The sequence below is a fragment of the Perca fluviatilis genome, chromosome 9 (genome assembly GCF_010015445.1).
Source record: "Perca fluviatilis chromosome 9, GENO_Pfluv_1.0, whole genome shotgun sequence".
Taxonomy (NCBI): Eukaryota; Metazoa; Chordata; class Actinopteri; order Perciformes; family Percidae; genus Perca; species Perca fluviatilis.
In genome coordinates this window covers 20901174-20914153 of record NC_053120.1, presented here as the reverse complement: position 1 = coordinate 20914153, position 12980 = coordinate 20901174, and the positions used below count along the sequence as shown (strand labels likewise).

At 38.0% G+C, this 12980-nt stretch overlaps 1 protein-coding gene across 3 annotated transcripts in view; it reads left to right on the top strand.

The window, feature by feature from the left end:
- The window catches only part of pex5la (peroxisomal biogenesis factor 5-like a), a 92258-nt gene that overhangs the window by 52191 nt on the left and 27087 nt on the right, over nucleotides 1-12980 (top strand). For 2 of the 3 annotated variants that reach the window (XM_039812117.1, XM_039812118.1), the window contains exons 3-7: nucleotides 1150-1261; nucleotides 6627-6836; nucleotides 9252-9369; nucleotides 10359-10449; nucleotides 11341-11370. In XM_039812117.1, coding sequence (XP_039668051.1) covers nucleotides 1150-1261; nucleotides 6627-6836; nucleotides 9252-9369; nucleotides 10359-10449; nucleotides 11341-11370 — 561 coding nt within the window. The remainder of the gene's footprint in view (nucleotides 1-1149; nucleotides 1262-6626; nucleotides 6837-9251; nucleotides 9370-10358; nucleotides 10450-11340; nucleotides 11371-12980) is intronic. The other variant, XM_039812119.1, reaches the window with a different exon arrangement.

The following is a 12980-nucleotide window of genomic DNA, read 5'->3' as shown; positions in this document are numbered from 1 at the left end:
CAATGTATTAGGGTATACCAAGGTATTTAGAAATCCCGACGGTATGATTTCCATTCCGTCAAAAATACAGACGCTCCTTTTTCTATTAAACGGATAGGGAGATGCTGTATTGACGTGATGTATTGTAGTGCACAGTACGCAGCTGAGAAAGATGGCGACTGCGACTAAACTGGACTAAAAAATTAAAGTACAAACAGTACAATACCGAACGTCTTTTTTTTTCCCATTCCAAACTTCTATTAGAGGTTTTTCGCACAAAGCTTTCAATGTGTGCCATTAGTCTAAATGCTCTGAAAAAAAAATAAAACCTGTATCGTCACTAACATAAAATGCCAATTAGGTTTCAAAAATATGGTAGGGGTCTCATGGCAGACCAGCTGTATGTAAAGCCAGGTTTTACAGTAACCAGGTTATTACAGTGCATTTTAAAACATTGTCCAAAATTCTGCCTTACATTGATATTTTCCAACAAAGTGTGTGCATGCAAACATAACCATTTGACTGTGTGATGAAGATGAATCTCCATTAACCAATTGCCAAAGAGCAGCTGTGTTTTGATGTCTGTCAGAAAAGCTTTCAAAAGAAGTTGGCTGTAGCTGCACATTTGGGCAACATCAGCTACCACTCAAAAGTACTAATCCCATACTAATGCAGCACTAAAACCATATGCCAGTGTTCAAACATTACTGGCACATGTAGCTAGGAATCAAAGAGCAGCCGCTGGGCATTACCATGACTCAAAATACACAGTACATGATTGGATGTGATCTCTGTTACATGTCAAGTCTCTATAAGCTCTTCACATAAACATTAACCCAAGTCCAAACTCTTAGAATTGTAACAAAGGCTGCAACATCTGAGTGGATCAACACACACTTGAATCACTTCAGTGTACAGTATCTATGTCAAGATACTGTGAATACATTTGCTGCAAAGGAGCACAAATGTGTGTCATCTTCAGAAAAAGACACAGACATGTTGAACTTTTTTTGCAATGCAGCAATATGTCAGTATGGGGACACTGGTGATATCATTATCATGCCCAAAAAGAATCAACTTCACTTAATGTTAACATAACAGAGACTCTTTTATGATGCGATTTTCATTGTGAGTGAGAGCCTGAACGCTTTCGTCTGTTTGCCCTTACAGCTGGTGAGTGAGCAACAAGAGAGCCGCCCGCTTTTAAGTCCCTCCATCGACGATTTCCTCTGCGAGACCAAGTGTGATGGGGTTTCCCGCCCAGTGACTTCCAACACAGCTGGTACAGTACAGTTAATTTGACGACAATGTGAAATATATGTAGATGACTAGTATTACAAGTCATTTGCTGTTTAAGATGCCCTTAAGATTGGCCTCCATGTCAAAAGTATAATATGGAATAGAAACATACTATTACCCTGCAGCATATAGAGGAAAAGCTCTTTGATGCCATGCTGTGGTTGTTAATACATGAGGGATTTGAAGGACACATTGGATGCGGTCTCCTGTCAACATGTTTTTATCAACCATGGCAACTGTACTGGGGAGAGTGTTTTTTTATTCTGCTGGGCCATGTGTCTAATTAACACAAATTCATGTCAATGATCATTGTTACTAGCAACACAAAGAGTATTTCTGATGTTCTTAACATGCAGAACAAACGCAACAAAACAAAGCTCTCTAGTAACGACGTCTTTTATTTGCAACCGATAATACACGGCTGCCTGGGCAATTATTTACTGCAATCTGATGTACATATTTAAACACGGTATGTCCAGCTATTTATGTGCTTGCCTTAAAATGGATCATGAGTGAAAAATGCAATACCATCTCTAATGGAGGTTCATTTTGTTTCTGTTTGTCAGCTAATGCATTACTGTTGGTCTCCATGCTTTCTCTCTCCCTCTGTTTATTAATACACTCAGAGAAGTCAATCTGTGTTATCGGTTTTCAACCACTTAGGTCTTTTGAATAGATTTTTTGCAGTTCCAGAAAAGTGGTTGCTTGCGTCCAAAACAATGTACACAACATCGGGGCTGCGCAACCGGTACAAGTCTACAGCTGTCTGTGGAACGCAGAAAGTATGTCCGGGTCGGCTATCGGTCAGTGAGAAAATCTAAATTAGCATTCCTAGAAGAAACAAAAAAAAAAAAAAAAAAAAAACCCCAAAAAAAAAAAAAAGGCCCTCTACAAAAAAAAAAAATTTTCAAAACAAAAAATTTTGTTTTAAAATACTTTTTTCACCATGAGCAGCACGTAGCTCCAGTTAAACCTGAAACTGTGGAAAACAATATGGAAAACACAATTTGAATATGGAATTTCTGTTTGTTTCGTGCCTTATGCAAGTCATGATTTACTTCCAAGTTTGCTCTGCACTATTGTAATTATCAAAACACCAACTTTGTTTCACCTCAGTTTGTGACATTATTTAGAGGTAAAATGTGAGATTGAGTTTGGGGGTCGCTACAGTCCAATGTGGTGTACATGTAACTGGTAACTGCTTTATATAGAATGAATCATAATTCTAGATAAAAATGCATCAATCAGTACGTTTACATGCACACCAATATTCCACTATTATTCCAATTATGACAATATTCCAAATTTGATACAGGTCATGTAAACAGTATATTCTGGTTGCATATTCCGAATAAGGCCTTTTTCCGAATATAGCATTTTCCAATTAAGACATGGGATTTTCCGGTATTATTTGGATTTTAGAGGCATTGTTTGAACATGTATACAGCTCATTCGGAATATGCTTCTCAATCTGGGTTTTTACCGCAGGCTTATGGTCAGCTCTGTGCGTTGCTATGGTTTCTGTACACAAACCAACCAGCCAACAGTTTGCAAGGCTGGAGACCCGATAAGAAGGAGAAACACAGCTACTTTTGAACATTATCAAATACTTGGATATCAACAGGTTTTTGGATATGCGCACACATCGCTACTGCATGTAAACAGCTTAGTCGGAATATCGTCTTTTTATATTATGTGCATGTAAACGTAGTCCATGATAATAATAGCCTATTGAGGACCACATCCCACCCACTACTTTTCAAAGCATTGGCCCAAACAGGCAAATTAGATTTTACTTAGTAAAATACTCTACATCAGTCGAGCACGTGAAATGTATGTTTAAGAGTGTCTCCCTTAGATGTGTATTGTACAGTTCATATTCCTTACAACCTTCTCATCATGCGAGTGAATAAACTAAAAAGTAACTAGGTCAAAGTAGGTGTTGAGAAATTGAATGTTCTGACTTTAACAGATGCCTAGTGCCATCTTGCTTTCCACATGAATAGGACCTTGATCACTGAGCTGTACCATTTTTTGAATACGGATGATTTGCAGAACCAGATTGCAGCTGACATGTGTCATCTCCAAACTGGCCACTGACTGTGCTGATTTAGGCGGGCAGAGTATGGGCGATTGTTGTGGGGAAACTTTCAACCTTCTGTCTCCCCAGTGCCTCCTGCTGCTCCCGCTGACAATGACGTAGGCCTAACATAATTGCTCACAAATCTCAAAATTCCCAAAATGGTCAGATCTTGTCTAGTATGTAGTCCATGTGCAATATTGTAGAGGTACTGTATGTGCCATTTGAAAGCAAATCCTACACATGTAAATATCAGTGCTGCCAAGTGGTTCTGGAAGAGGAATGTCATGTGTTCAAACACCTTAAGCAGTTTTCTCATTCTCCACATGTTCACTTGGGTTTCCTCCAGCTGCTTCCGATTTCCTCCCAGTCTAAAGACATGCAGTTGAAGAGGATTTTCGTTGCGATTGTCTGTCAATCTGTTTTCACACTGTGATGAACTGGCACTGAATAATACTAAATCGGAATAAGCAAGCAAGAAAAATCAATAATGGATGATAATTACCAGCTCAAATATGCTAATCCACATGAGACCTACATCATGTTGTGCTCTCTTGCATGCCGTTTTACTTTCGTTCTGATTTTGAGGTTGATGACTATTTTTGCCCATTGATGGAACTTTAAAAACTCCATCATAAATTATAAATAGGTTGTATGGCTATCTGGGGTTTAGAAACCAACTAGTCAAATAAATGTCTCTTTAAATTTTAACTTTAAGTAAAAAATGAGAAAAAGTCTGGAGCTAACCTAATGCGCTGGTTGCTTGTTGAGACAAAATAACAGTGCAGTGTCCTTCCCACTACTCTGGTTAGGATATCCAGCACTACTCAATAGCCTACGTAGGCTGAAACTCATTTATTCAAGAAGAGCCTCTCATCAACACCCCCTCGCTGCATAAAATCCCCTCTCTTCCATACTCACTTAAAAATCGTTTCTTTCTTTTGTCAGCACTTTGCTCTAACATTCTGGTTCAATAGTCACATGAATACTCTAAAGACACAATGGTTCTTACCTTTGAATTCACTTGAACACAATTGATTGTTTGAGATTTCAGTGTTCAATATCTTCTCTCTTGAAACGTATCATTTGCTAAATGTAAACATTGTAAATCGAAATGTTGTCTTATTAGGAAACACCCATTTGACCATTAGCGACTAGCGATTAGTCACCATAGAGCCATTCCTCCTCTCGTAACCCCATTGCTCATCAGTCTTCGTTGTGTATGAAGCTGAAAAGCTAAAGGCTCCAATGAAATGCACAGTAATCGTATGTATTTGCTCACCATCCGTTCAATGGCCACCACAGAGAAATTAATTATCCATTAGATTAATATACAGTATACAAGCATCCAGTTAAAATAGCCAGTTGATGAGAAAAACTTTTGCAATTGTCTTCCAAGTCTCATCATTTCAAGTAGGCTCAAGGGTGCCAAAACATTTTTGACATCATTGCCTTTTTAGAAAAAGATTGTTTCCTTTCAATACTAAAAACTCTTCACACAACCTCCCCCACGAGTGTCTCCCTTGATTTGTAATTGTACTTGTCATCTAAAGAGCACAAGGCATGGAAGACAAGCATACTCTCTAATTACGCAGAGATTTCAGTCAACAAATGCTCTCAGTTGGCTGTCATGAAACAGCAGCACGCCAATTATGCAGCCATGTGTCTGTAGCTCGCATTGCACAAAAGACACAGTCAGGGTCCTGGAAAATGGGTAAGAGAACTTTGTAAGTTCCTCAAATAACCAATGCATAAAAAGACTGTTTTACTGGGGTTATGAACCTCTTATCTTAACGGAACCTGACTTTTAGGTAACAATTGCCATCCCATGTGTTTGTTTCACAATGTTTTTCACCAACATTGATTCATAAAAATCAGGAGGCAGTGACAAAAACAATAATAGATTTAGGAGACTGGATAAAGTTCCCCTTGGAATTAGGCACCTTTGTGTGAATTTCACCCTGATTACTTTTGTTTTATTTATCCATTTACTTATTTCAGTTGAAAGATATTCACATAAGTAGGACTAGTGTTGATGTAGCACTGTAAAAATTCAGTTCCAGAAAATAACCAACAAAGCAGTTTTAAAGTTACAGCGATAAATGGCAACACACAGCCAGCCGCAGGACATACTGCTTATTTGACTCAAACTACAACAAATCAAACTGCTAACACAGAAAATATTCAGTAGACAAAATGTGTAGGAAAAGTGGTAGTAAAAAGAGAATAGAAAAATTGGCAGTAAGAAGAAAGTATAAGAAGTTGATTTACATTCAAAGAAATCTAGTACATACAAAAAAAAGACAAAATTTACATTCTGCTATGATGTAAGGTTTTAAATGTATCGCAATAATTACTCAAATCAAACAAACATTCTCTTCTTTTCCTAAGGAAACCTGGGTATCAGCTTAGAATACTAACAGAGAGTCTGCAGTGGTGAAGCTGGACGACAGCACAGACAAACGTTGAGCCCCTTGACAGAAGGCTCTGTCCTTCTTTGCTGCTCTAACAATCTGCGATTGAATTACTTAATTGACCAAACTGGAGCTCCTCAAGGGGTTGCCTGCCTTATCCTTATCAGACTGCAGTGGCCAGTAGTATATTTAGATTCTCTGAAAAGAGCAGCAGCAAATGTTTTAGATGTCCACCGAGGGGCAATACCGTGACAGCTTAAGTACCCTTGACAGCTCAACTCGCCGTGTCAGAAAATGTGTGGCTCAAAATCAAAGCTTCATGCAGCACTATAAGTGAAACCTGTTGTTCTATCTTTTTACAAAGAGAAAGGAATGTTTCCAAAAATCTCAATACATTTCAAAGAGCAATTATTTAAGTAAACAAAAGAATGGAGAAAAAAAACAGCAAATAAGCATTGCTACAGTGTTTTTCTAGCATTAAAAGGCACTCAAAGGATCCATTTATACCTGAATATTTTAATGTTATACTATGATTTTACTCAGTAATAAAACGTTGGAAAATAGCATGTTTGAATTTAGTCAAATTGTGTGCAATTCAATGTACTTTTCCTGCTTCAGAATGAATCAGTAGTGAACCATGTCAAACTAGCAGCCCTTCACATTGATAAAAACCAACCATAAACAAAGTATATTACTGGTGCAATCTACAGTACACTTGGTGGTTAATGTCCCTCATGCAAGTGGAAGATGTGTGCCCGTTGAGTGTTCTCTCTCAGATTCCCAAGAATTCTTGGTTAGAAATCGTAAAGCATAAACAAACTAAACTAAACTATGCGCACACATGTCCTACACAGTTCTCTCTTCAACACTGGACCTGCTGGATCTCAGTGAACCTGGTGAGAGGAGAAGCAGTAAGGACAAAAGGAGCCCCCTGTCGTCCCGGGGCAACAGCCAGAAGAACAACCCTCACAGGAAGAAGACGGATGAGACGGAGCTGATCCAGGTGGAAGTTGAACAGACAGGACAAAGCATGAGGACCCCAGAGAGAGCGTCACTAGACTCAGGTAGAGATGGATTATAAACTTTGGATTTTTCACAATCTTTAAAAGAGTCACAAATATACGTTCCTATTATGCAATTTATGGGTAAAAGATGCAGACCAACCAATCAGTTACTTGGTCCTGAAAATCCTGTTACAAGGACAGCAACACCCTGGTACACAGTGAAAAAGCACTTACAAAACTGTTGATTACTAAAAGCGGGCATTGAATATGAATACTTATCAGATTGTTCTTTTGCTCATTTTTGGTGTATTTTGCTGCATTTTATTTAAGCGAAGTTCTTGTACAGCTGCTTGTGTTTAGATCAAATTCAACATTTGAGAAGTCTGCTTTCTATTGTTAAATAAAAAAAAGAAACATGTTTCTACTGTATTTCTCAGTGAGTAAAGTTGTTTTGGTATCAGTCTCAAAACTCAGGTATTGTATTGGCACTAATTTTCAAATACCCAGCCATACCTACATGTACTGTTAGGTATGATTCTGTATATTAATGCTATAGTATACATGGTGCTTTGAGCCAAACAGCAGGCAGCACTGCATTAGTGTTAATTTTGTCAGACGAGACGAGACTAAATATGTTCGTCAACAACCTTTTTTTTCTAAAGACGATGATGAGACTGCACCAATGTCCAAAAACGCTGACTAAGACTAAAGTAACATGCATTATTGTTGACAAAAAAAGACGAGACTAAAATGTTTTGCATAAAATAAAAACTAAGATAAAATCTCACGTCATTTTCGTCTACAATCGTCTCTACTTTTTTATCATGAGATAGAATATTCAGCTGTTACGGCACCGGTGCCTTAACGACCGTTATCTACTAGACCAGAAACGCAGATTTCGGCTGCACTTCTCTCTGATGCTCCTAAACATCGCAGCATGTCACGCTAGTTAACACTACACTTTGCAGCAGGTAATGTTAGCCTACCGTTAGCTAGCAGCTGGAGTAAACACGGTTAAAATGCTGACAGCTAAACAGTGTAGAAGTTTGTCTATATTTCACTGTAGAGGATTCCTGTAGCTAGCAGCCTAGTGCTGCATTCAAAGTTATTCTAAAATACCCTTTTCCCCATCCAGTGGTTGTTTTTGTCGTTTAGCAGGAATTTACTGGTGAAATAAGGAAGAGGCTCAATATTTGGTCGCATTTTACGTACAAAAAAAATTAGAATGTGTCATTATAACTATTTGACTGAAATGGTTATCAGAAATAATCTCAGAAATTAAAAAAAAAGACTAAAATGTTTTGACTAAAACTTGACTTAAGATATATTGAGTTTTCTTTTGACTAAAACTACACTAAAATGACGAGACTTTAAGTCGACTAAAACTTGCCATAAAAAAAATGTGAATGACTAAATATGACTAAAACTAACAAGGACATTTGGCACAAGAATTAAAAATAGGTGACAAAATTAACACTACATTAAGTGTACAGTGAGGTATTTCTACTGAACAGAAAAAACTTGAATTTCTCTCAGTCTGTGTGTATTGATCGATGTGATTGTACTGATCCATTCTGTCACGTCATATACATACAGTACATTGTTTATAATTGCCTGTGCACACGCTGAGGAAGGGCGCTACCCGGAACGTCCGTCATGTGGCAATAAAAAGCATCAAATTTGAGTGCTGTCCTATTATATTTATCTACATGTCATATACATACAATATATTCTGTCATATACTGTACATACAATAGATTACACATTTATAAAAAATAAAATCCCATCATTTTATACAGTCCCCTTTATCTTGTTACAACCATCTCACCCAGTTTCTCAAAAGCCATAAATCTCCCACCACCCCACCCCAACAACTCAAACTCCCATCATCATCTATGTATCATCTGTGGAACTGACTCCCTCGCACACAAGATAGACCAAAGAAGGATCAAGCCAATTTACTGTAATGAAAGGGATCCTCCTAAAAGACATTAAAAGGAAACGGCCAATTACTTTCCTATTTGTCAGTTAAAAAGGTTAAAGTCTTCAATGAGAACTAATTATGCAGACTGAGTCAAACTACAGTGCGGTGAATAATTCATGGCAGTGAGATTGATTATATCCCAGTTTCAAGAAAAACTTTACTATATGTCCTGTTAGAATTGTGAGCAGATGTTTTTTGTCACCCTATTTTTAGCTCACTGTGTTATCAGAAGAGGATTGCTTTTTAACTTCAGGAAAACGTAACTAGTTACTTTTTTAAATTAGTGTCATTGCTTAATGACAAAAATTTAAATGTACTTTTGTGCTTAATACACATTCGCATTACAGATAACAGACTGTCCTGAGGGTAAATTATATTTCAGAGGTGAATTTTAGATTTGAAGTGATTCATTTGATCAATGGTGAAACAAATTAACTTTACTTGCCTCTTTTGTCAATTTAGTCTGTTAATTAATTTTTTACCATTACCAGTTGGTTTAACATTGGATAAATGGGAAGAGCTGAACCCCAACCCTGAGAGGAATGGCAACAGAAAATGGAAGTTGGAGAGACGGCGTTCATCTAAAAATTCATCCAATGAATTTCTTTGGTAGGTATTTTCTGAGCAGGCATTATTAAGAGGGCCACATTTTGTATCATCCATAAGAATTACACCCATATTGGACAATTACATGCCTTAAAATTTACATTCTGTGCTTTAAATCAATATTTTTATTATAAACAATATATCACATGACTAGATGTAGCCTATGTGAAAGGGGTCACTTGTAATGATGAACTCACAGAATTGTTAGCCGACTCCGTAGTTCCCCTCACCTCAACAGAGCTTTATAGCATCTTTCAGCTAAATTTGGTCTAACATCACCACTCTCATAGCTGGCGCCAGGATTTTGTCTCTCCAAGTGCTAAGGTGGAGCTTCACCAATATGTTGGGTGCAAAAATAGGTGATTCGTTTTTTTCATTAAAGCAGAAATGGCACACAGGGCATTCGATATAAATCTAGTTTTTAATTAAATTTGGCAAAAGAATATTCAACAAAATAGCTATAAGCCTGATACAAGTGAGCACAAGGCAAAGAAAAAAACAACCTTCATGTGCAAAGGTGGAAGACTTCTGCACTGGACAGCTGCCATGCAGCCACAAAAATGTGACAACAAGAAGTCCATTTATTCCATATGCATTAACAGAAAACTGTGCATTGGGTATGGTTGGTTGTTACAGATTAAATGTCTATCACAACGTCAGAAATGAAAAGAATAATATCTACAGTGCAGCCACAACGAGAAGTGCCTTAACCCTAAGTCCATCAGAAAACGGTCTAGTCGCTTATATAACCTAGCCTAACATCCGTTAGCACACACACCAGACATCCCCCAGCATGCACACACACACACACACACACACACACACACACACACACACACATACACACACACACACACACCATAGGGTACATGCATAGCCACTGGATTGTGAACAGGGTGGTCATTAACCATTACATATTTCTTTATTTAAAAAAGATAAAGTTGAGTTCTATGTGTCTGTATCATGTAAACCACGTTTATCTTCTACTTTAGGTCCACAGACTGTAAAACTCAATTGGAGCCATTGAACAAGAACTTGGAAGCAAATACCAAAGTGGAGACCGAGTGTACTTTAGCATCTCAAGTAAGTGCTCAGTGTGACAGGAGCAGGCAGTAATCATCATTATTGTATGCGCTGTCTACACTTGAAATCAACATCCTTTTAAAGTAAGAAAGCGTCATACACCTCAAACATATTGTTGTGACTGATGGTGAAAGCCTCATGATAATTTTATGAAATGATGAATTTAACTTTATTCAGCAACTGCGTGTTAATGCATGATAATGAATCCTTAGTTAATACATGTCGATACATACCCTTCTCATCTCCTGCATGCTGTAACGCTGTCTGACGGCTCCAGCAATAGCTTAGCCCAGCACAGATCCTGAGGTATTGTTTCCAGTAATCCTACTGTTCCAATATAAAACTAACATGTTCCTATTTACATGTTGTGATTTGTAGAGTCACAGCGTGTACAAAAAAACATAATCATATGACATCTTCTTCAACCCGTAAACAAACCGGGAACTATATTCTCAGACAGGCTTGATGCGAGCATATCACTCCGCCCAAGTACTATATTCTTCCGCCTGAGAATATAGTTCCCGGTTTGTTTACGGTTAGCAGATGGCTGTGTCTCATGTTACGTTGTTTTTTATACATGCTGTGACTCTACAAATCACAACGTGTAAATAGGAACATGTTGGCGTTATTTTGTCACTTATTTGGAGCAGTAGGATTACTGGAACCAGTCACCTGCCTGTTCTGTGATGGGCTGATGCCGCTGGAGCCGTCAGACAGCGTTACAGCATGCACGGAGATGAGAAGGGTATGTATCGACTTGTCTTACTCTGGGGGTTACGGTGAATAAGCTAAATTCCCAATAAGTCGGCGTGTTCCTTTAATATTAAAGTTTGTTCCTAATAATTGTTTACCCATCATTTTGTCCTAACACCTACAATTCTTCCATTTCAGCTCAACAGGCAGTATATTAGTGGAAGACATGTAAGCCTCCCTATGCATCCTTTCATATGATATTGAAAGACTTATACATTTGCACCATAGGGAAGAGCATCGCACCATCTCATGAAATTGGACTTAAAAGACCAAAAAGAGGAGATTATTGAAGCCAAAAGGCAAACTTGAGGAAATCCAGATATACTGTTGGCCTTGAGATTGTTCCCTTGTGGTGCTACGAGGTCCAAATGTCAAGTGCTTTCCTCCTGAGTTGATGTCTCTGTGTAGGTCTGCATTACGGGTCTTGTTTTCAGACACCATTATTAAATGAATAGCCTATGAATTATTCAGCTGCCTGACTCTGTGCTCATTAGTGTTGATTTCACCAACCTAGCTAAACATACATCACTGTTTCAGCATTCTGATAAATAATAGATTTGGAATTAAAGATAACTGACCGAGGGAAGTTATTGGCAAACAAACACACTAAATTTGTTAGCTCAGGAGTTACATAATAGCTGACGGAGACACTGTAAAGTGTGGTTTTAGCTTCCTACTTAACAGGTATCATACACACACACACACACACACACACAAACAGAAAATGCATGCAAAGAAGGGAGACTTGTGTTGCATGAGATTTACACACATTCAACCAACACGCAAAAATGGCCCAAAAATTTGAGCGTTAAGGAAAAATCCACCCTCAGATGATGATGCAGTGTTAAATATCATCAGTTTAAAGCGCCCAATAGATTCCAGGAAGACCCGACAACAAAGTGATTAGGGCACATACATTGGCGCAAATGCCCCGAGTAGGGAGTCGCCGGTTCTATTCCTGGTTGGCCAAACCATTTACTGCATTTCATTCCCATACTCACTTTCCCCGCATTTCCTATCTCTCCACTATCACTGTCCAAAAAAAAATTTCACGACAAAATATATTTCCCTTGGAAGGCGATCCTAGATGCTGTCAAAGTTGGGGTTAAGTTAGCAGCTCTGTCCTGCTCTTTATGGCATTTAGGGAAGTTTACACTTTAGCAACTCCTGCCAATGTTACCCAAGATAGCAATATGTTTGTAATACACATTGGTTAATTCTCATCACAAGTCTTTTCTCTTGTTACAGTAAAGTAAAAATATACTGTTTGAAATACAAACAAATATGTAAGCTAAACAGCCAAATGGTATATGGTGAAACAAAACCACCGTGTGATTTAACTGGCTCTACACTGCAGTAGACAACACTTCTTTGTTTATATTTCCATGTCTATAGCTACATGAATCATTAATAATAATAATAATAATAATAATACATAAGTTTTATATAGCGCTTTACATGGAACTCAAAGACGCTTTACAAACAAAAGAAACAAACAAACAAACAAACAAACAAGATGAGTGATTATTGTAAATTATGAATAGGCCAATTGAAACAAATGAGTTTTGAGCAGTTTTTTATAGGTGTTCAGTGAGTCCGAGTTTCTGATGTGGATGGGGAGTGAGTTCCAGAGAGTGGGGACAGCTATTGCAAAGGCTCGGTCCCCCAAAGTTCGGTGGGTTGATTTGGTGATGGGTTTGAGGAGGTTTAAGTCAGCTGACTAGTGAGGATGCTGAGACATGCAGCTTTAGCCTCAGATTTTTTAGCATGACATCATG